General features: G+C 46.8%; 1 protein-coding gene across 1 annotated transcript in view; it reads left to right on the top strand.

The window, feature by feature from the left end:
* LOC133347287 (papilin-like) overlaps positions 1-22,253 on the top strand; it is a 46,067-nt gene that overhangs the window by 3,386 nt on the left and 20,428 nt on the right. Inside the window, 8 exon segments of the mRNA XM_061559422.1 lie at positions 288-392; positions 2,799-2,893; positions 7,472-7,532; positions 11,570-11,672; positions 13,414-13,544; positions 19,255-19,378; positions 19,627-19,707; positions 21,835-22,007. Of these exon segments, the coding sequence (XP_061415406.1) occupies positions 2,862-2,893; positions 7,472-7,532; positions 11,570-11,672; positions 13,414-13,544; positions 19,255-19,378; positions 19,627-19,707; positions 21,835-22,007 (705 nt within the window). The 5' untranslated portion in view covers positions 288-392; positions 2,799-2,861.

Here is a 22,253-nt window from a genome sequence, read left to right as displayed (position 1 = left end):
GTGGTGTAGTGGTTCTCACTGCGCTATGAACCTGGTGACCCGAGTTTGATTCTCGAATATTTGAACCAGTCCTGTGCCTCCCCTAGATCGGCTCAGCCTTATATGAGTACCTGGTGTGGTAATACATCAGAACTGGGGAGACAAAATCGGCCAGGCGTGGTGTTAGCCACCCACCCACCCACGCGTGTGTGGTGCCGGCCCTCATAGGTGCTCACGGACACACTTGCCCCAACAGTCTGCTAAGACTATATGGGGGATCTTTGTCTTTATGCGCGTGTTTGATGTAGGAACGTGGCATCGAACCAGCCCAGCCATGGAGTCCCGTGCCTGCGCTCGTTATCGTAGGATGTCTCCTCCTACTTGGCCTTGCCCCCGTCTCTCTAGCCTCGCCGGTGAGTGTTACCAGCTGCGCATTTAAAACCACGATCTCGATATTACACGGATACAGGTAAACACAGGAGTACCAAGGGAAGCACCACCTCGTTTGGAGGAGTGGCAACCTCGGTGTGAAACCCTTGAGGTTGGAAGAGCCTGCAAAAGCAAAGCAGACCTTGGAGCTCACGTGCCGAATGTCTTACTGCTGTGGAATCCGGCAGAAGGAAAGAAGTGATGGCAAGCTGCGATGACATCAACAATACGTTAATTGAAGAAAAAACATTATAGGCGACGTTTTGGCGGGCAATGGTCGTTTTTCATAGCACATAATGGCTTTGATGGCATTTTTTTATTGAACTCGAATGCCTCATCATCCTCCCTGAGCAGCTGCGTCTGAATAGGGGGCACAGGAGCCCTGCTGCTCATTGGGGGGGGGGGGGGGGGGTTAATGGGCCTTTTTTCTCACGTGCCTTTCTTGGATATAAATGTAAAGAACAACCCCAACTCCGGGTGCAGTAGCGGTAGCCCATAGCGGGCCCCGGCAAAATTTCCACATCGCCGATTGCACGTCAGTGACAGGTGGTGTTTGGTCAATCCACTGCTGGATGAGGGCCTCCCCATGCCATACGGCTCTTGGGGGTAATTTCATCATCCTTCACCACGCTGGCCAGTGCAAATTCGGTGAGGGCAAGGAACATAGACCTGGGGGTCTAGAAGTACAGTACAATAATGTATATTGCTGTAGCGGACTCTGCTGCCCACAATGTATCCCCGCAGCATGTGGCTTATTTAATGTCGGTCACCAATCCGAGCATGACACAGTCTCAAACCTGCTTAGCTTTTGAGACCTTGATGAGATCTGGTGAATTTCATGTGAATTGGTCACAAGAGTACATTCATTATCCATCGTGATATTAAGTTATTCGCCGACTAGCAGACAAAGAACGGGGAAGAGGTTGTGGCTATGTGTTACTTATCATTGTTTTTAATGTCTGTTGTCAAGATCCATTCACATGTATTGCATACTTACTGGGGAGAGACACTATACGTGTAAATACTATAGTCTATTAAAGCCCAGAATGGGTCACATACATTCGAATAATACTTAATTTTGTATAAGCAGTGCTCCAGATTGCTCTTGACCAGTTACTTATCCCGAGTAAATATATATTAAACAAAACATTTTTTAGAACCCTTTATCAATCCACTGCTGGGAGCAAGACTCTTCATGGCTTTCAATCACGGGTATGGTTTGACCATACTTCACCACACCGGTCAGTGCAGGTTGGTGAAGGGACTGCCCAGGATCTACTTGGACACCATTCGCCGCTGTTATTAGCCGGCACTCGAAATTGAACCCAGGTCCCTGGTTTCCATGCTCAACATAATGTAACTGTAAATTTTTGTTACGTTTGTCTCGGTAATTCCGAACAAAGTGCATGATGTACTTTCACAAGCGCATTAACGAGCATTATGGTACATCACTGGGCAAATCGTGCGGATTAAAATAAATCCCATGACATTTTTTGTAAAACTGCACAGTAGCTCACAAGGTATGACTCATTTGAGAATAATGTTATGATCGTGTGCGGACAGAATGTGCGGGAATTACATTTCAGACATCGTAGAAGGATTTGATTAGTCATTGACATCTATAAAAACAAATCTGCCGCGGTTATATATAAAAAAAAGTAGGCACATTGTCTACACCTGCTCAAACGAGCAACGTGCCAGAGCTCATTTCAGATGGGGGCCCTCTGGCAGTTGTGTAAATTTCACATGTATGTTGTCAAGAGCCAACATAACTATGGGGGGGGGCGGGGGGGGGTGAGGGGGGTTGAGGGGGAACTCAACACTTAAATCAATAACACTGCCTGATTTAGTCGTGGACCAGGAATCTCACTCAGCTGGCCGGGTTCATAGTGCAGCGCGACTAACATCTCCTGGCGCAGAATGCTGTCCGAGTTGGCGTGCGAAAGCGTACGCATGCTCACCGAACAACCGCAGGCGCGTGCGACTTTCCACATCCCCCCCCTCGCCCCCCGATTGCTGTGCTGTGCTACACGTGTGGCTGCATCCTCTGTTTTTAAATCCTTTATATTAAGTTCACTTGCTTGCTTGCGCGCTTACGACCGTGCAAATCTTTCGGTCGTTTTTAACCCACTTCCCGTGATCCTATCGAGCTGACATTTTGCACACAGACTCGTTGTGCGTGACAATTTATTTTCGTGAAAAAAATTCCAAAATGTTACACTTTTTAGGGAAAAAAAAATTTCATATTTAATTTAAAATACCAATGTGATAAAAATGAAACTCTTACTCAAGAAAAAACAGAAATGAATAATAAAATAAAACCGATGCCACGCATATAAAGGATTTATAGTGAAAAACTTTGTTTTTACCGGTAATTTTTCTTCCATCAGTACGACGATCGATCTCAGTCGACCGACTGGTCTGCGTGCAGCCGCACCTGCGGCGGAGGCATCATGTTCCGCCAGAGTCCGTGTCACTCTCGCAGGTGAGCGTGTGAGGCGGGTGCCGCCGGAGAAGGAAGTGTACAGTTCATCTTCTTTGGTTCTTTCGGTAAAAGTCACGGAGATAGAAAAATAATAATAAGAAATAAGAAAGTGAATACAAAATAAAAATGATGAAAAAAAAATAAAAATAATAAAAAAAACAAAAAAACATGAATGTAGACTGTAGCCTGGTTCTTAATCGGAGTATACTGGCAGTCTATAATGAAGACTTATTCTTGGTTCTTTCAGTAATAACATAAATAATAAGTACATTATAGACTGCTAGTACACTCACCAAACTTAATAACCATTGCTACAGTCTACATTATAGACTGCTAGTACACTCACCAAACTTAATAACCAGGCTACAGTATACATTATAGACTGCTAGTACACTCACCAAACTTAATAACCAGGCCACAGTCTACATTATAGACTGCTAGTACACTCACCAAACTTAATAACCATGCTACAGTCTACATTATAGACTGCCAGTACACTCACCCAGCTTAATACCCAGGCTACAGTCTACATTATAGACTGCCAGTACACCCATTCCGACTAAGAACCAGGCTACAGTCTACATTATAGACTGCCAGTGTGCTCACTCAGTTTAATAACCATTGCTACAGTCTACATTATAGAATGCCAATACGCTCACCAAGCTTAGAAATCTGGCTACAGTCTACATTATAGACTGCCAGTGTGCTCACTCAGTTTAATAACCATTGCTACAGTCGACATTATCGACTGCCAATACGCTCACCAAGCTTAAAAACCAGGCTACAGTCTACATTATAGACTGCCAGTACACTCACCGAGGTTAAGAACCAGGCTACAGTCTACATTATAGACTGCCAGTACACTCACCCAGCTAAATAACCAGGCTATAGTCTACATTATAGACTGCCAGTACACTCATTCCGACTAAGAACCAGGCTACAGTCTACATTAGTGTTTTTTGTTTTATTATTATTTCATTTTTTTATCATTTTTATTTTCATTCACTTTATTTTTATTTTTCTATCTACGTGATTTTACCGAAAGAACCTAAAGAATATGAATTCCTGTAGTCACGAAAGTTTTAAGTCAAAATTTAAGTGTACAGTTGGCGAGGGGGAGATCACCGCCAAAGCTTGACATGGCTCATCGCACTCCACTGAGCGCTATTATTTAAATGTTTTAAAGAGACAAGTTTTCCACGTGATGTTGGGATGATAGGACACGTTATTTAGCTCATCTCATCTCACCGTATCATGACAAGATTGAAACATGTTTTCTTATTCCGCGAATGGCTTTATAATCGCAAAGAGTACAAGAATAAGCAATTTCAGCGCTTTGTCGATACCCCGTCTGGAAAATGCGCGATAATGATGTTATTATCACGATAGGAATGAAATATTTATTACAGCCTCAGTACCACACATCCAGATAAGGGCCGGTTCATGAAGGTTGGCCACTAATGTTAGCTGAGGCCAGGAGTCAGACGGGTTCACACTGCTCAGTATGTGCTACCATGCACTATACAAACGCTCTGAAATTACCCTTCTCAAAGTGCAAGATTGTTTTTGAGAGGGCATGACCTGACTTTGATAGTGGGGAAAAAACTTGTAATGAAGCGATTTGGTTGTGATTGCGATTGCTCGCCGGACACATCGGTTGAAGGATGGATGAAAGTACAGGGTTGTTTCATCATCATGCTCTTAGTTTTGATTGTCAAGTCAATTTTATTTTTGCTTGCACACGTGGGCAGCATTTCTGGCACAAATCTGCCACTCAAAGCGCCATCATCACATTAATACTCAAGCATAAACATTTTGTATTCTCTAAAATGAGGGAATGATTAGATACATACCATCTATGGTTTTTTAAAATATAAAAAAAATATAAAGCAAGTTTTGGTTGTGAATTAATTGTTGAAACACGTTGTCAATCATTCCCCGTATTACTCGAGAATGAAAACTAAGATAAGCATGAGCCTCTGATTGTATGAAAGGCAGGGTTGGTGGGATGCCCTGGAAGCTTGTCTATTATCATAATCAGTCGTGATCAGTCCACTGCTGGATGAAGGCCCCTCCAAGCGGCCTCCACTTCTCGCGATCCTGCGATACAACAATCCATCCGACACCTGTGCATGAACTGATTTAGTCACAGGAACTGAAGCAAGTCTATAGATACAACTATTTATTTCCTCTCAGTTTTAAATAGTTTTATTGTGAATGGCCATATTGTAGGTAAATAATGGTTATTTGCAAAAGTGACTTTTCTTTTTTACTTAGGAGTCCCAAGAACACCTTTCAAGACGGTCCTGCTTGTAGACATTGCACATTTTGCATGTTAAAGGAAATATATGGGTATTAGTGAAGAATGTTTAATATTAGCATGGATATGCTAGCAAGCTACTTGCCACACCACCTCCCACGGACACCTTGCTGCCTCAGATTGCTCAAAGAGAATTGAGAAAGCTCAAACATGTGTATAGCAGTCAGACGTCATTCTTATTATGGGACACATTCACTTGGATTGTGTTAGGCAAATGTTACAGATAACACCAATGCTTGGCGATGCCAGCTTCAAGGCATGGACACCTGGGGGCATTGGCACTGGAACACTGCAAATTAATTCATTTATTTCGTAAAACGAATCTTTCATTATTTTTGTGAACGCAGCATGCTTGATGACACACACGGTGGTGGGGCGGTGGGGGGGGGCAATTCTATGTTTGAACAAGTTGCTAGGAGTGTTGGTATTAGGTAACAAAAATATGTCACGGTGGTGAAAAATTGCATTCTTCTGGCTTAAGCATCACGGGTATGTTTTGTTTTTGGATGATTTTGAAATATCCTGAAATGTAATTGCGTATGCGGCCTGACAACATTGGAAATAACGCAGCCATCATCCCATCCTTACGTGGTCTCTCCCCCCCCCCCCCCCCAACTGTCAATCGTATATTTGTAGTGTTAAATCGGGCCGGTGTCCGAGAACGAAAAAAAAAGTCACACCGGCTAGCGATAGAGTTACGCCAGATAACGTATCGATCAGCCGATCGTCGATATAACGTGATCCACCATCCCCACGCGTAGGACTACATATGAACATGGAATCGAGGCTTCCTCGTGCTTGACAAAGCGTCGCTTTCACCTGCCGCGTTTGGCTGCCCGCGAGCCTGCTTTATTCGAGCCCAGACATAGATTTGTTTTGCTCATTTGATGTGGAGGCTAAGCGTGGAATTTTATGGTTGAACGGAGACAGCCACAAAAATGCCACACCCAGCGCTTAAGCACATTCTTACATCCTTGAGCCATCTTAAATTGTGGTCTGGACGCTACGAGAATTTTCGTAAAGAATATAATTCTCTTTGCTATCAAGCTACTTGTTACTCAGGCCGTCGTCACGTGCCAAGAATCTGTGCTGGCTTGCTCAGCCGCCCTCCTCGGTCTAATGGACTCTCGCCCCATCAGTGGCGGCTCTGTACATGTACAAGCTTACAGCCCCCTTGTCAGTCCACTGCCGGATGAGGCTACAGTTGCCACCTGTCTTGCATTCCTTAGCATTGTCCTCTTTTTGAAGTAACTGTCATTGAAAAGCTGTGAGCCGTCTCAGAAAAAAAAATGAACCGTCAAAGGTCCCGGGTTTTTGTCAGCTAAGTGCAGTTTTCCCCTCCGCCGGTCTCAGTTCTTTTTGTTGTGCTCAGTGGTGGCACCCCTGAGATGAGGGTCTCGCCAACGCGGCGCGGGTCGTGGTGGTTATTTGGTCACACTCCACCACACTGATCAGCGTGGGTTGGTGAAGGTAAGCTGTGAGCATAGCACAGCAACACTGCTGCCCCTCCAATGTAGCCCCGCAGCCTATATCACCTGCTTTTATCCATGGTGATCGCCCATCCAAGCACTACCCAGGCTCAACTGTGCTTTATTTTCGAGGAGTGACAAGATGGGGCGCATTTCTGGCGATTGTGATTATTGCAGTGGCAACTTAACGTCACACGATTTGGTATCTTCCTCCTCGCAGAGGCCTCCTGTACATTCGCAGGCCACACGCAGGCAACTTCACCCTGGGCCTCCTGGGCCAGACAAAGTGCACATAACCACGTCGCCGAACCTTTGCGCTCGAGTTCTCGTCATCAGATTTTGCGAACGACTTTAGGAAGCGCGCAAACAGGACTCGTGACGGCGGGTCGTGTTTGTTTTGGCAGTTGGCGTCCTTCGGTGCCCGAACCTCACGGCCCAGCAGCGTGGGCTCTCGCCCAGCGAGTGACTCTGAAAACACTTCCCAGATGAATTCACAACCCTCCTTCGCCTTTCACTGCCAAAGAGGCGGTGCCCTCGGCCCCAAATGCGTGCTCACGCAGAGAGCACAAGAGAAGGCTGTGTACCGCCAACTTCTGGTGCCCTTTGTTTGGTCAAACCTTGGCACTGTGCCCCCTTTCCCCACCACCCCACGTCACCAGTCAAGTCCTTTTAAGAAATGTAACGCCTTTTTATAGGGGCGATAAATTCCTGCGGAGGATTTTCCCGTGAGTCAATGCATAGGCGGTGATTTTACTGAGCTGGTAACGTTTCTCTCTCGTTCCTTCGCAGGAACAATGTCGGTTCGGACTGCACGGGGTCAGAAAGGACGTACGCTTTGTGCAACACGGAGGTGAGGAGGGACATTCCGGTCGTGAGGATTGAAATAAAATAAATCCAAATCGGACGCGTTTGTGTGCCGCGCTTTGTGGAAGACTTTATTGCAGTTCTCGAGTGAGGAAAATGATATATGCGTTGTCAAAGGAAGGACAAAAGGGCCCCTCTAACAGTCCTTCAGGGCCACAGGGGCATGCATTGCTTTATTTCACTGATGTGTTTTTGGCTCGGCGCATGAAAACATGAATCCAGTGGGTACAGTGGTTGGTATGGGCCCCGAGTGTGAGCAATGGAAAGTGGCCTCCTGGGTATTTTCCCTCTCTCTTCGTAGCCCAGCACCTGGGCCCCTCTCGACCCACGTGACACTGGGGCAGTTGCACCGCCTGCTTCATAGCGGCACCACTGGGTGGTAGTGGCTGGGTGCGGGGTGGCGATGGAAACGATTTCACTGTCAGGGGGCGGTGTTTTCCAATTCATGTTGAAGAGCACTCGATGAAGGAGCTCTATGGTAGTGCTTGCATCGACAAGAGAGAATAATGCTGGACTGTTCCCGCTGTTAGGTGGAAGGTATTTCCCCCCCGGTAGCAGTCTGTACTCCTTTACCTGGTTTGAGATTCGTTTTAGTATTCAAATAGGTTTCATTGAGTCACGTAAAAAGTGATTTGGAAAATCTATAGGCCAGGGGGAAATGTATATCTTTCCAAAATTAGTTGCCTACTCACAAACAGGATGAAAGCGGACACGACCCTTAATACTCTTGGGTTCTTTCGGTAAAGTCACATAGATAGAAAACTAGATAATAGATCATGACGTTTCAATCGCAACAACAGCTTTCCATTGTTCTTCTTCTTGGTTCTTTCGGTAAAGTTACGTAGAAGGGAAGTAATAAAATAATAAAAATAAAACATAAAAAAAGCTTTCCATTGGTCATCGAAACGTCGTGATCTATTATTTATGTTTCTACCCACGTGACTTTACCGAAAAAACCAAAGAGTATGAATTCCTGCAGTCACGAAAGCTTCAAATCAAGATACGACCATTTTATATTTGATAAAATGTAATCGATTGAAGGAGGCGATGAACACGTTCTACGTTAAGACATAAACTACACGCAACGAATTCCATCAAGTCACAGACGGTTACAATTGGGGAAGCCACCGTAAAAAAAACTACGCTTAAATCACGGCAGTAGCCGTTGAAGAGAAACAATTCTGTTGTGGTGAACAGTACGTTGAGTCAACTCGCTAAAATACATCAACGGGAAATTCGACTTGAAAAAAAAATACACGAAATAATCTTAGGTTTTTTTCGGTAAAGTCACGTAGATAAAAAATTAAAATTAATAAAAGTAAAATAAAAAATACAATTAAAATCACGACGTTTCGGAGGCAACACAAGCTTCCGTCTTCAGGTCTTCAGGTGGAACCGTCACAGCACGACTGCTTAATGCAGCAGGCGTGCTGTGACGGTTCCACCTGAAGACGGAAGCTTGTGTTGCCTCCGAAACGTCGTGATTTTTATTTTTATTATTTTACTTTTAGTAATTAAAATTTTTTACCTACGTGACTTTACCGAAAAAACCTAAGAATATTAATCCTTGCAGTCACGAAAGCTTCAATTCTAGAATACACGAAATATTCCACTTTTCAATGTCAGCCGCGTGAATGACCCCAGGTCACGTCGCACCTGAACACGGTGCACGAGTCAGAGCCCTCTTGTCAATCCACTGCTGGATTCGGACCACCCAGAGAGTGGAGATCTTGGCGGCTGATCGGGTGGGGGGGAGGGGGGGTGATTTGATCACAGAATTAATTGTAAAAATCTTGATTTCTAATTTTGGCCCCTCTCTTCGTGTTCAAAATCATCCTTTTGCATTTCTCTTTGACAAACCTTTGCTACTTGCTGCTCTGGTAACCGTGGAGTCGAGTAGAACCCTTGTTAACGACCACCCCTGTTAACGACTCATCGATTAACGACGGGCCTCCATAGAGCCCAATGTGTAGTGTATAGTGTAGCGTATAGTAGTGTAGTGTATAGTGTAGTGTATAGTAGTGTAGTGCCTCCATAGGGCCAAATGTGTTCGGCTTACCGACCATTCCCCTGTTAACGACGGGCTGTTGTAGGTACAGTAAATATGAATTAATGCATTGATTAACCACTTTTTTTCAATGTGTGTTTATAATGTCGGTAGTATATTTATGTATTAATAGCCATTGTTTAAATATCATCAAGTACGTTTTTTTGGGTGAAAAAGGGTGACTTTCAATGCTGTTGGAACGAATTAAGCCTTTAACGTGTATTTCCTATGCTCGCTTAACGACCAAATCACTTAACGGCCGGTTTCGTGGAACCAATTATCGTCGTTTAGAGGGGTTCTACTGTAGGCCGTTGCCTGGCAAGTCAAAATATCTATTGTTGTACTGGTCTTCTATGTCCCCACATGTATGCTCCCTGTCTTCATCACCTTTCCGCACTGACCAGCGTGGTGAGGTCCGCTCAAATAGCCTCCATGAGCCCCACGGTCCGGGGAGGTCGTCATCCAGCAGTGGATTATTGACAAAAGGGCTTCACATGCACACACAGAGGGAGAGAGAAAGCCACGGTCGTGGGCAGAAGGGGTAGAAGGCTACAAACACGGGAGAATTCGTTTCTGTAACAAGGCAGTGCCTCGCGTGCCGCTCCAGAATGTTTGTTTTTGTTTGCGTGAACAATTCTTCACCGTCTCTCCTCGCGTGCATTTAATCATCCAGTGCGGAAGACCCCGTCGCTAAAGTTGTGGCCGTGATCCCGAGGGGTCCGGTCCTCCTGCCTCTCACCCCAGCAGCGAAAGCGGCGAGCTGCGCGACCTGTTCTGCGCCCCGACTTGTTATATTATTCACCCCGTAGACATAAATCTCGACAATGCTGACACTCTGCTGCTGTTCCGGTTCAACATCAGGACTTTCCTCTTCTGCCGGCGACCGTGGCTATCTTTCTCTCTCTCTCTGTGTGTGCATGTGCAGCCCTTTTGTCAATAATCCACTGCTGGATGACGACCTCCCTGGACCGTGGGGGTCCTGGAGGCTGATGAAGACAGGGAGCATAGGATGTGGGGACATAGGAGACCAGTACAACAGTAGATGTTTTGCGGCACTGCCCTCTGCTGAAGATATTGCCCTGCAGCAGTCTGCTGTGCGCCTGCTTAATGCACGATGGTCTGACGTGCAAGCACTCCCCCAAGTTCAGTCTGGCTTAGCTTCTGCGATGTGATGAGTGCACTCTGGGTAATTTGGTCATAGGCTTCTTCGTGATTTTGTCTGCCCATGCACTTCAACCATAATAGCATCGCAATTCTCTCTCTTGCCTGTAGCCTTTTACCCCTTGTTTTTTTTGTAAACTCCTCTTCACACTCTCTGAATTAGGCATGCTTCCCTTGTGTCTACAGTGCGCCTGTCACACTGTATACATTCAAAAGTGTGTCCTGGGTATAACGTTAAACTCTGTCCCATGATAGTGTCACCCAAAACAAAAACCAATGCTGAGAGAGGAGAGGCAATGGGAAGCCACCTGGACCATCCTTCCTTCATCATGGCTCAAGAACCCGAGCAATGGTGATGAGTTGTGCGGTGAAGAGAGGCGAGGTGGATTGCGTAAGATGAAGGGAGCTTAAACCAAGGACCCGCCCTCGAGAAGATAACTCAAAAGAGAGGCAGAGAGAGACAATACATCCAAGTGCAATGTTTTGTGTTACATAAATCTCACTGCCGCTGCACGCGCGCGCTTCTGTGCGGGGAGCGCTAAGAACCTGGTTACCAGAGTTTCATTCCCACTCACGCCCAACATCGCTGACAAATATAAACAAAAAATCGTTACTGGTCCTACCCCAAGTTTACTCAGCCATAAATGAGTGCCTGGTGCGGTGTGTGAAACAGCGTCACACAGTGGGAGCTCAAGGCGACCGAGCGTGGCGTTGGCCACCAACACCTTCATTCATAAGTTCTCACTAACAGCACTTTCCCCAACAGTCTGTTAAGGCTATAAGGGGGATCTTTGTCTTTGTGGTGGTGCATGCAGAGCTGCCCGGACGGCTCGCGCGAGCACCGCGAGGAGCAGTGCGCGCAGCACGAGCAGCGCGAGTTCGAGGGCCGAATGCACAAGTGGGTCCCGTACTACGGAGGTACGGCCACCGCACGCATCCCCGCACGCACGCGTCACATGCAGAGTCGTCGTGCGAACCTGAGATGAGAGTTGCGTGTGGTGGTGGGGGAAGGGGACGTGGTGGGGGGGGGGGGTGCAGGTGGGGAGGAGAGGGCCGAATGCACAAGTGGGTCGCGTTCTACGGAGGTACGTCCACCGCATGCGCACGCGTCACATGCAGAGTCGTCATGTGACCGTGAGATGAGAGTTGCGTGTGGTGGTGGGGGAAAGGCACGTGGTGGGGGGGGGGGATGTGCAGGTAGGGAGGAGAGGGCCTCGGAAAAAATCATCAGGCCTCAAAGGTGTCCTCCTCTGGCATTTCACCCCGGGCATCCAACTATTTTGGGAGCCCTTTGATTGAGAATGCAATGCGTGAAGGTATTTCTTCGCTGTATTTTTTGACCCCGGGGGCCAATTCGAATATCGTTCGCCTCCTGACATTGGCCGTGGCAGGGGATCGATTCAGAAGCGTGCAGGTTGCTGGCGGTTTTGCGGTAGTCGATGTAAATTAGCATCGGGAAGGTCCTCCTGTAAACGGTGAGGGCGGAGCAGCTGTACCCCGAGGTGCGTCGGCGTGAGCTGCCCTCCTTTCACCATCTCCACGTCAGCTACAGCCATTAATCTCCTCCATTAGCCTGCGAGATCGTTCCAGAATCAATAAAACCGATACCTCTAATGAATGCCTCCAGCGGAGAGTCTTGAGTTTAACGGCCTTATTATCGTTTTATTCAATCCCAAGAATGCTGTGGCATTTTTATTTGGTAAGTTTTGCGTCACCATGGTATTTTGGGGGTTCCTTTGTCGGTGCCTGTTGTGGTGTGCTTTGTAACGCAGTGTGATGCAGTGGGGCGTGTAGGTGGAGCGCCGGTTTATGCACTCCGCTATAAACCCAGAAATCTGTGTTCAATTTCCAGCGATAACCAACAACAGCGGTGAGTGATTGAATAGACTCTGGGCCCTCTCTACGCCAAACCCACACTGACTAGCGTGGTGAAGTATGGTCAAACAACCCCCATGAATGACAGGGAGTCAGGTGGACTTCATCCAGCAGCAGATTGACATGGGTTATTAATCATGGCTATCTCATAAAGCACGTGCACAGTATTTTGCTGTCACTTACATCTGTCATCATCTCTCAGTGTGACGTCCTTTGGTTGCGCGGCTCGTAAAAACGCGACGACATTTTCGCGAATGGAACGCTTCTAGATTTGAAGCTTTTGTGACTGCAAGGATTCATATTCTTAGGATTTTTCGATAAAGTCACGTAGGTAAAAAATTAAAATTAATGAAAGTAGAATAAAAAATAAAATAAAAATCACGACGTTTCGGAGGCAACACAAGCTTCCGTCTTCAGGTGGAACCGTCACAGCACGATAGCTGTATCAAGTGAGAGGGTGGGAGGAGCCAAGGTAGGCCCTGAATACAGCAATCGTGCTGTGACTGTTCCACCTGAAGACGGATGCCTCCGAAACGTCGTGATTTATATTTTATTTTTATTTTACTTTTATTAATTTTATTTTTTTACCTACGTGACTTTACCGAAAAAAACCTAAGAATATGAAAAATGGAACGCTTCACAAAGGATGGAACGCAAATGTTAGGAAGGCGTTACATAATCCAGCGAAATGTAATGCGTGCCTTTTTTCTCTTCTTCTTCCTTATTTCATACACATTGCCCCTGTGTTGTGCGCATGCCCCCTCACCCACCCGCTCGCGACCAGCCCACAATAAATGCGAGCTGAACTGCATGGTGCGCGGTCACAACTTCTACGTGCGCCAAGCGGAGGTCGTGGCGGACGGCACGCCCTGCGAGCCGGGCGGCCGAGACGTGTGCGTGCAAGGGGTGTGCCGGGTAAGGAGGAACATCCCCCCCCCCCTCATTCACTGGGCCCCCCAACTAAGGCCCCCCCCCCTCCCCCCGCACTCCCCCATCCAACAGCTCTCCATGCTCGAGCACAATCGCAATCTTTTATTTATTCTGGAGATATCCGATGAGCTGCAAAGCTCTGTTTCTTTTACAGATGTCTGGTAGGCGGTGGGTCAGAAAGTTACAGCAATGCACAATACAAATAAAACCCTATAGGAGTGAGGAGTGCAAAGTATAGGGAAGGGAAGCACATAGCTATAAATAAGTAAATGAAAACAACATAATCTTTTTTATTTTACCAGGTCATGTCTATTGAGTCAATAATTATCTTTTTCAGAAGCGACCTGGCAACAAATGGTAGCGTCAACATTAACAGCAATAATTAATCAATACATTGCTGGATCAAGGCTCCCCCAAGCTACTTTTTCAGCAAGTTAACTGGTTTTATGTATGGAAAAACTCTTGAACGCCATTCACCATCATCATTATCATTCGAACTGCCTTTTGTGTTTAGTTTGTTGTCCTTCCCCCGCACCTCCGATTAGCACGGTTGGCTACGTACGGTGCGAATGAAGTTCAACATACACACGTAGCCATGATCTATGCATTGTTGGGTACAGGTCTCTCTACGTCGTCACCATCGCTCAAGGTCGTGTCATGCAGTGATCCGCTTGGCACTTGCAAACGAGCCGATTCCATTACTCCATCTCCATGGCGGATATAGCCACAAAAGCGTTCTCTCTGTTGGCAGCCACTCCAATTGTTTGTATTGCGAATCAGTGAATGTCCCTTCAAGAGATGGGTCTTGTCCAAGAGATGTGTTCTGTGCATGAGATGTGTCCTGTCCGAGAGCTGTATCCTGTCCAAGTCAATTACAACGTCTCCATCTTCTCTCTCCACGTGTTTCTCGTTCCGCCTCTCAATGTGATTCCAAGCACACGCCTCTCATCATCGTTGGATAAACACCCCCCCCCACCCATTCCATATTGTTCATGCTAGGTTGTTTGACCTTACTTTACCACGCTGGTCAGTGCCAGTTGCTGAAGGAGGTTGACTCGGAACAAGTTCAGATTTCACACTCCCCCCAATGGATAATCCTGAGTGTAACTGAAAGCTTAATCCTAAATATGAATGAACAATTGTCAGGCACTTTTATAATTGTTATTCATAGGGTTCTAATAATTCAACCGCAAACTAATTAAACCACATGCTATTTAAAACCACAGCCTAATTGAAACCAGAGACTTGTTGAAAAGGCCAACATTGTGTAACGCTAACCTCAGGCTACAATGTAAGTGCTTCACATGTATAGCCAAGCACAGTTACAAAATGTTAATGTTTATGTGCTTTGCCAATTCACACTTAAGAATGATTTTCATTTTGTATCGCGGGGAATCCAACAACAATGTTGATATGTTAATGTCGGGGTTGGTGGATTGACAGGAGTAGTCGAGCAAATACCTAAAACGCTGCTGGTGAATCATCGAAGCTGGCGGTGGTGTTACGATGTGGCCCATGGTTTGGGATTGGTGTCCGCAGTTGCACTGTGGGCCGTTATTCATCGTCCATTGGTGGAGGAGACGGCCACAAAGTGCCACGTGATGTTCTGATGCGGTTCAGCACAGGCGATTGTTTGCAGGGCAAGTTGAAACTGCAGAGTCGTCAATTAAGCGTGCGTTAGATGCGTTGCTCTCCGCTGAGCCTCAGGGTCGAGTCAGGGCACTCTTGAGAGCTGCTTCAGCGTTGTAGCCAGTTCCAAGTGTTTACGCAATGAACCGACACATTTAACCAAACCGCATTAAAACCCAACCGTGTTCCTATAGTTTTGCAAGTTCCATATTTTGCAGAAAAAAAAAACTATCTGCAAAGTACATTTTTTTGACCGTAGAACAAATCGCGTTTTAAATTGTCCACGGAGGCATGGTGTGTGGTTGGATTCCATCCACATTGTTTTCGGTGTGAGTGAGCACATACTGCACATCCCAGGGTTTCTTGTGTGGTCACGAATGCCCTTTAACAACAGGGTTTTCTCTCCCCCCCCACACACACTCCGCCTACCTCCCCACCCCGACATTGACTGGTTCCACTTATCATGGCACAGACATAGGTGTGGCCCAGAGTGCCGCCCAGACGGGCGTGTGTCGGGGGAGGTGTCTGTCCAAGACACGGGTCTTCCCTCAATTGCCTCAAAGCCACTGCAAAAAACGATTTAGGTTTCACGCGTAATGTGAAGGGTAATAGACACCTTTCACAAATAATAATTGCTTTCACGTCGAGGGGAATCTGTTCATCTCGAAGTGTATCCCCAGGTAGACAATCGGGGAAAGGACACCGTCCAAACAGAATTCTGGTACACAGCCATGAGATTTTTGCATCAGCCGGCCTTGCTGGAATAATTTTAAAACAAAATTGCTTATGGATTGATGTCACCTAATTTCATTGGCATTTCACAAGAACGTATATTTGTTACCAAGCCGTCACGCGTATGAGATGCACTTTTTCAACAGCGTAGATTTCCTGAAACTTTTGGTATAATGACGGAGCCTTTAAGTGAAAGTATTCTTGAAATGTTGAGGCCTAAAGAGATCTGGAGGGGAGTGGCGACAGCCATTCGTGCACTGCGCTCTGCACCCAAGTTCGTCTCCTGGCCACGGCTAAAATCAGCGGTGATATCTGAAGTCGGAAGTAACCGTGCTGATAAATAAGCGGCAATGCACGCATTTGGTGGGTTTTGAGGCCAGCGCACCTGGGAATACGAGAACCACCGTTCTCAAAACCCGACAGTTGAACGCTGAGAAAGTTCGCGTTCAAAGAGTGCGGCCTCAGCATTAAACCATCTCCTGCTGAGGTTTTCACGCCGGTAATTCACGAGCGTTGATTGGACCTCACCCGACGCCGGCGATGGCTGTCGATACCCCGGGGGGCACCCTCCAGCAATCGTGAGTGGCTCACAGGTGCGGCCCATTGGGGGGGGGGGGGGGCTATATTTGGCCACATCTCAAGTTGCACGAAGACATAAAAAAACCGGTCCAGCAGCCCTGTCTTACCTTTTTTTACGTATGCTCGATTTAGTATGTGCTGCCCATAGCAACCCACGGTTAGGATTTTTAAATTACCACAATTGGGTTTTCATTGAATGATCTCAAAGGGTAGGATTAGATATGTCAATATCATGCTAAAGATAACCTGTTTTACCTCCTCCCCCACCCCACCGTAACTGAATTATAACAATTTAGTTTTTGTGATCCCATTCAAGTCTATTCTGTTTGTATCTTGTGTACTGTCTCTTTAAACAAAAAATCTCTCGTTTTCAGTTAATTTGCCCCATCAGCCTTAATGTAACGTTTGCATATAATTTGTTCAATCATTATTATCATTATTACTTTATAGAAGGTACTATGCAAACCCACTGGCTATCATCAAAGATTTGTCCATGAAGCCATCCAGATATATAAACACAGACACAACTTCAACCGAGACGATGGGTGCAAATTGAGCAATCATTGGAAGGACGTGATTAACCGGATAAAGTCTTAACCTGCTGTGATGTTTCCATCCTTCCTGCCGATGTTAGCTGACCCTCTGAGTTGCATCGCTAGGTTGGAAGTCTTTGTGTTGACGGGCTGGATGTCCTACTCTATCTGCTAACCGAAGCATCATTGACATGCTAATCTCGATTTAAAGCTTTCGTGACTGCAGGGATTCATCTTCTTGGTTCTTTCGGTAAAGTCACGTAGAATGGAAATAATAAAATAAAAAATAAGAAAACATAATACAATAATTCTCACGACGTTTCGGCCACAACGCAAGCAGCCGTTCAGTCATTCAGACTCTGTCTTCTCGACATACCTATTCTTTACCTGAGGACGGCTGCTTGCGTTGTGGCCGAAACGTCGTGAGAATTTTTTTATTTTATTTTATTATTTACATTCTACGTGACTTTACCGAAAGAACCAAGAAGATGTTAATCTCCCACAATACAAAGGCCACTTCCACAGCCTCAGGGAGACCATCTCTAGCCCCGCCCTCTTAGCCTGAGGAGACTCCCATCTCAGGCCTATACAAGACTTTGTTTCAGTGGCTTTCTCTCTCTCACCTGAAGACGATTGCCTGTGTTGCGATCGAAACGTCGTGATCTATTATTTTTCTATCTACGCCAATTAGTTACTACTTCAGCCCACCGGTGTGTTGGAGAGTAAATCCACAACATTTACAATTTGAGTAGAAGGCCGTTTCGCTGGTAGTTACATCCAGCATCATCGGGCGATTTACCAGAATAGTGAAGCAATCCATATGCTTATATGAAAGGTGGTGTAATTTAAACCTTTACGTGAATAACATCCGATTTAGTTAGGCTCTGATCATGTTTGAACCTTCTTTGCACGTATTGTAATCGTTTGGGAAAAGTAAAAAAACATTTCTAAACACATTTTATGTAAGTGCAATTTGATGAGGTAAAAAACAACAGTTCATGGCCAACGCTGTTGGTGAAAATGGCACCAGCCTCATCGTGTGAGAGACTGCAAGCCGAGACTCGGTGGTCATGGGTGCCAGGAAGACCTGGCAGAACAAACGCTAGCTCGCATATCTTCTCAGACAACAGTGGTGGTGTAAATCATATTCATCATTATTTATCATTATTTCTTCAAAGGAAGATATACTGAGACATGTTTCTGCCAATATTGAGCATTCAAGTCAAGGAAGTTTTTGTTGTAATGTTTAAAAATGTTGCTTGTAGCCTACGGGTTAGATGGACTCAGGGCCGGTCGACAAAGAGGGTAATAGATTTGACAAGTCGCCCGATGTTGTGCTATCCACCAGGGCCCATGCCAACCCACACTACACTCCTGATGCACACATCCATTCATCTCATCATCACCCATCATGAGCTATGATCAGTCCACTGCTGGATGAAGGCTTCCCCAAGCCGCCGTAAACTCTGGTGGTCTTGCGATGCAATAATCCTTCCATCACGTGCACATGGAACTGATTTCATCGCTGCATCTAACTAGACAGACATCCCCTTTAGACGCATTCCATCTTGGTCATCGTTATTTAATGGCATTCAATTTCTAAACTTCCTCTCTCACCACTGGCTTGTTATTTTGGATTTTGATATCAAATCACAATGCCAGAAAATACAGGGTGCTGCTTTGCGTATGATGTTTTATGTCAACAAGACAACCCTTTCCAGTTGATACGGTTAATGTTTGCTTTGATTAAAAACAAAATAGGTTCAAAAGCAAAATTCTCTCAAAGTATTTGCTCACAAAGTGGTCCTTATATTATTGACTCTAAAGGTATGAGTTGTTGACCCTTGACTCTAATTTGAACTTTGTAGCATTAGGTTTGTGCATTGATTGCTCTACCTGTGCCACACGGACAAATCTATCCCAGAACACCGCTTAATCCAAGAGGTGCCCATGTGGTTCAGGGGTCAGAGCACTGACCGGCACGGCTGAGATCCTGGCTTCAAATCAAGGTTTCAGCCACGTGTGATTAAATTGTATTCCCATGTATAGTGAGTTGATGGCCTCATCCTTGTGGGTGTCTTTTTAATAATCTGAATTTGACATCCTATTTGGTGTTTCCCTATTGTTTTTATGACTGGACCTCCACGATATTATTTCGGGGACCCTCTACACTCTTGCTGAGTTTGCTGACGCTTAGCGCCGGGCCGTGTGTCGGCCCGCAGACCGTGGGCTGTGACGGGAGGCTCGAGTCCGGCCTGGTGGAGGACTCGTGCCGCGTGTGCGGCGGCGACGGCTCCTCCTGCGTCCCCGTCACCGGCGTCTTCAACAAGCCCGAAGTGCCCCGGGGTGAGTGCCGTGGGCCAGGCTGCCTCGTGTCTTCCACCCCCCTTCTTCCGCCTGCTCCAGGGAAAAAAGAAACTCGGGTCGCCCGTGATATACGTCGCACGACATAGAGCCAGATGTCAAGTTAGAGTCCTTTGAGTTTGCTGGGGAAACAATTTACCCATTAAAACTCATCATCCGTTGTCTGCATTTGATTGCGCTTGAGTGAGTGCAAAAACAAAACGGCATTCATCTCTGCGTTTGTCTTGCAGGCTACGTTCAAATCCTTGTCATCCCGGTCGGAGCGACGAACATCAAAATTCAAGAATCGTCTGCTTCTAGAAATTACCTGGGTACAGTGCACGCACGCACAGACACACACGTGCACACACACACACGTGCGCTCAACTTCCGTTATGTGCAGCACAGCTGTCGGCAGACAAGCTTGGGCACAGCCGATCAGACTGGTTTGGGTTTTGGTTTCAAATCCATTGACTGAGAGCCATGGAAGATTCGAGCCCGTGCAGGGACAGATCCTTAAGGGCCCTTATAAGAAAGCCCAAGGCTTTGGCAGAAAAAAGTTAATAGAGAACGAAAGATATTGCGATTTACATCGCATCAGGCAGTGTGTAAATATGCCATGCTGCAAATATCAGTTTATTTAACGGTGCTGCATTTTTTATATATATATTTTTCCCCTCCTATGTTATTGAAATGATACTGTCTACATCATGTCATGATATGACGCGTCAATTCAGAACCCTCTTCAGAGCAGTGCACGTTAGAGAACGGCCCGTGGAAATAGATATAACGGAAGTGCTTCTGAGGTCTCTTCGAGTGTCCACGCACCGACGGCGTGCATTCTCACGTGCGCTGCTGCAGAGAAATGTTCGGTGCATAACATTCAAATCGAGATATCAAATTTTCACAGCTGGAATTTTGCCACCACGGGGTGACCAGCCCTTCCCCACCCAGCCCCACCCCTCCCACACCCCACCCAGCCCCACCCTCCCCTCCCCACCCAGCCCCTCTCCACCCTCCCCACCCAGCCCTACCCTACCCTCCCCACCCAGCCCCTCTCCACCCTCCCCTCCCACACCCCACCCAGCCCCACCCTCCCCTCCCCACCCAGCCCCTCCCACCCAGCCCCTCCCCACCCTCCCCACCCAGCCCCTCCCACCCTCCCCACCCAGCCCCACCCTCCCCACCCAGCCCCTCCCTCCCCACTCAGCCCCTCCCTGCACGACGGACGGACGGACACAATAATCCCCTGTGGGCTGGTGTAACCAGGAGGTTCCTACCAGTAAAAGGCATTTGGAGGACATTGCTTCAATTTAAAATGGCTACGTTGGGCCAGTGGAGGGCGCTCGTTGCAAACTGGGCAGGGCGTGTGAAGAGCACACAAAGACAAACACTCCCCGTGAGGCCTGAACAGATGCATTATTGGAGCAAGTGCTGTTAGCGACACGGCACACGAGGGGGTGGGTGGCCAGCACCACGCCCGACCGCCTTTGTCTCCCCGGTGGCGATGTTTACACACCGCACTAGGTACTCATTTGATGCTGAGTTGACCTAGGGGTGGCCCAGGACCGGTTCAGATAATCGTCACCTGGTGTTGGTCGTGATCGGGAATCGAACTTGGGTCGCCGGGTTCGTAGCGCAGCGCACTAACTACTCCCGATACTCAAAGGCCGTCAGCATTTCCTACAGAAGTGCATTGTGGCACTCTTAGGTGACCACAAACATCGAACAAGCGTGACTAGAACTGACAGCAGTGGCAGCAGTGATGCATCACTGGTGACCCAACACAAGGGGTCCACAATGCACCTCTTCAGGACATGTTGATGGTTCGAGCATAACGCTTCGGAGGCTGACTGCTTGTTACACAGAAATGTGTGTCGTTTCAAACTCATGATTTTTCCAGCCAGCACTATTATTCTGTTATGATAAGGTTTTTTTCATCATTTACAGATTTGACTTGGCTGATAAGACAAAGTACAAGATAATATATTTTTTGTCCATGGCTATCTAACAAACCAAAGAGATGTAAAAACAAATGCTGGCTCGTATAAAATTCTGAGAATGCTGCAGATCAGCCGGTTTGAAAGAATGATGAATGAAGAAGTATTACGAAGAGCGAAGCAATGCCGTCAACTTAGAAAGGCTATAATAGCTCTAGGTAAGTCAACATATTTGAGACATTTGACAAGAACAGAAGTGTCAAAGTCTAGATATTGTTGAAATAACAAAACAAATCGAGCCTAGTGTCAAAATCTAGTTGTGTTTCTATGCTCATGTGAGCATCGGGTAGTGCTCACCTCAGTTGGTCGCCCAAAGCCAATGACGGAAATTCCACATTTCTATGGTGAGTGCCAGTCTGTGCATTTTGAATTATGCGTATGAAAAGTGTATACATGGTCTCTCATTTTGCATCCTCCCCCCCTCCCCGCTCCCTCGCCTCCCCTCCCAACGGGGCGCAGCCATCAAGAACCCGCTCGGCCACTACTACCTGAACGGGCACTGGACGATTGACTACTCTCGCTCGTTCTCGGTCGCCGGCTCCGTGCTGCGCTATGAGCGCCGCGACGAGAGGGACGACTCCCCCGAGGTGGTGACCGTCCTGGGGCCCAGCACCGAGCCGCTCGTCGTGGAGGTGCGGCTCACGGGGCACGACACAAGTCATGTTCACCTAAAGACGCGGAGGTTTTCACAGCCAGTATTACGACGCGTAATTGTTTTTTTTTATATATTGGTCAGGCCACGTAAATTATCTGGCTACGGTTGTGTTGTTGCGCCCATGAGCATGGTTGGCTACGTACGGTGAGAACGAAGTTCAACATGCATACGCACGTCACGACTCTCCGCCAGCCAGAAAAGCAGAGTTTAAAGTGTCATGTGT

Source organism: Lethenteron reissneri, chromosome 25, assembly GCF_015708825.2.
Source record: "Lethenteron reissneri isolate LAM-NWPU_2019-01 chromosome 25, ASM1570882v1, whole genome shotgun sequence".
Classification (NCBI taxonomy): Eukaryota; Metazoa; Chordata; class Hyperoartia; order Petromyzontiformes; family Petromyzontidae; genus Lethenteron; species Lethenteron reissneri.
This window is presented reverse-complemented; position numbering and strand designations above follow the sequence as displayed.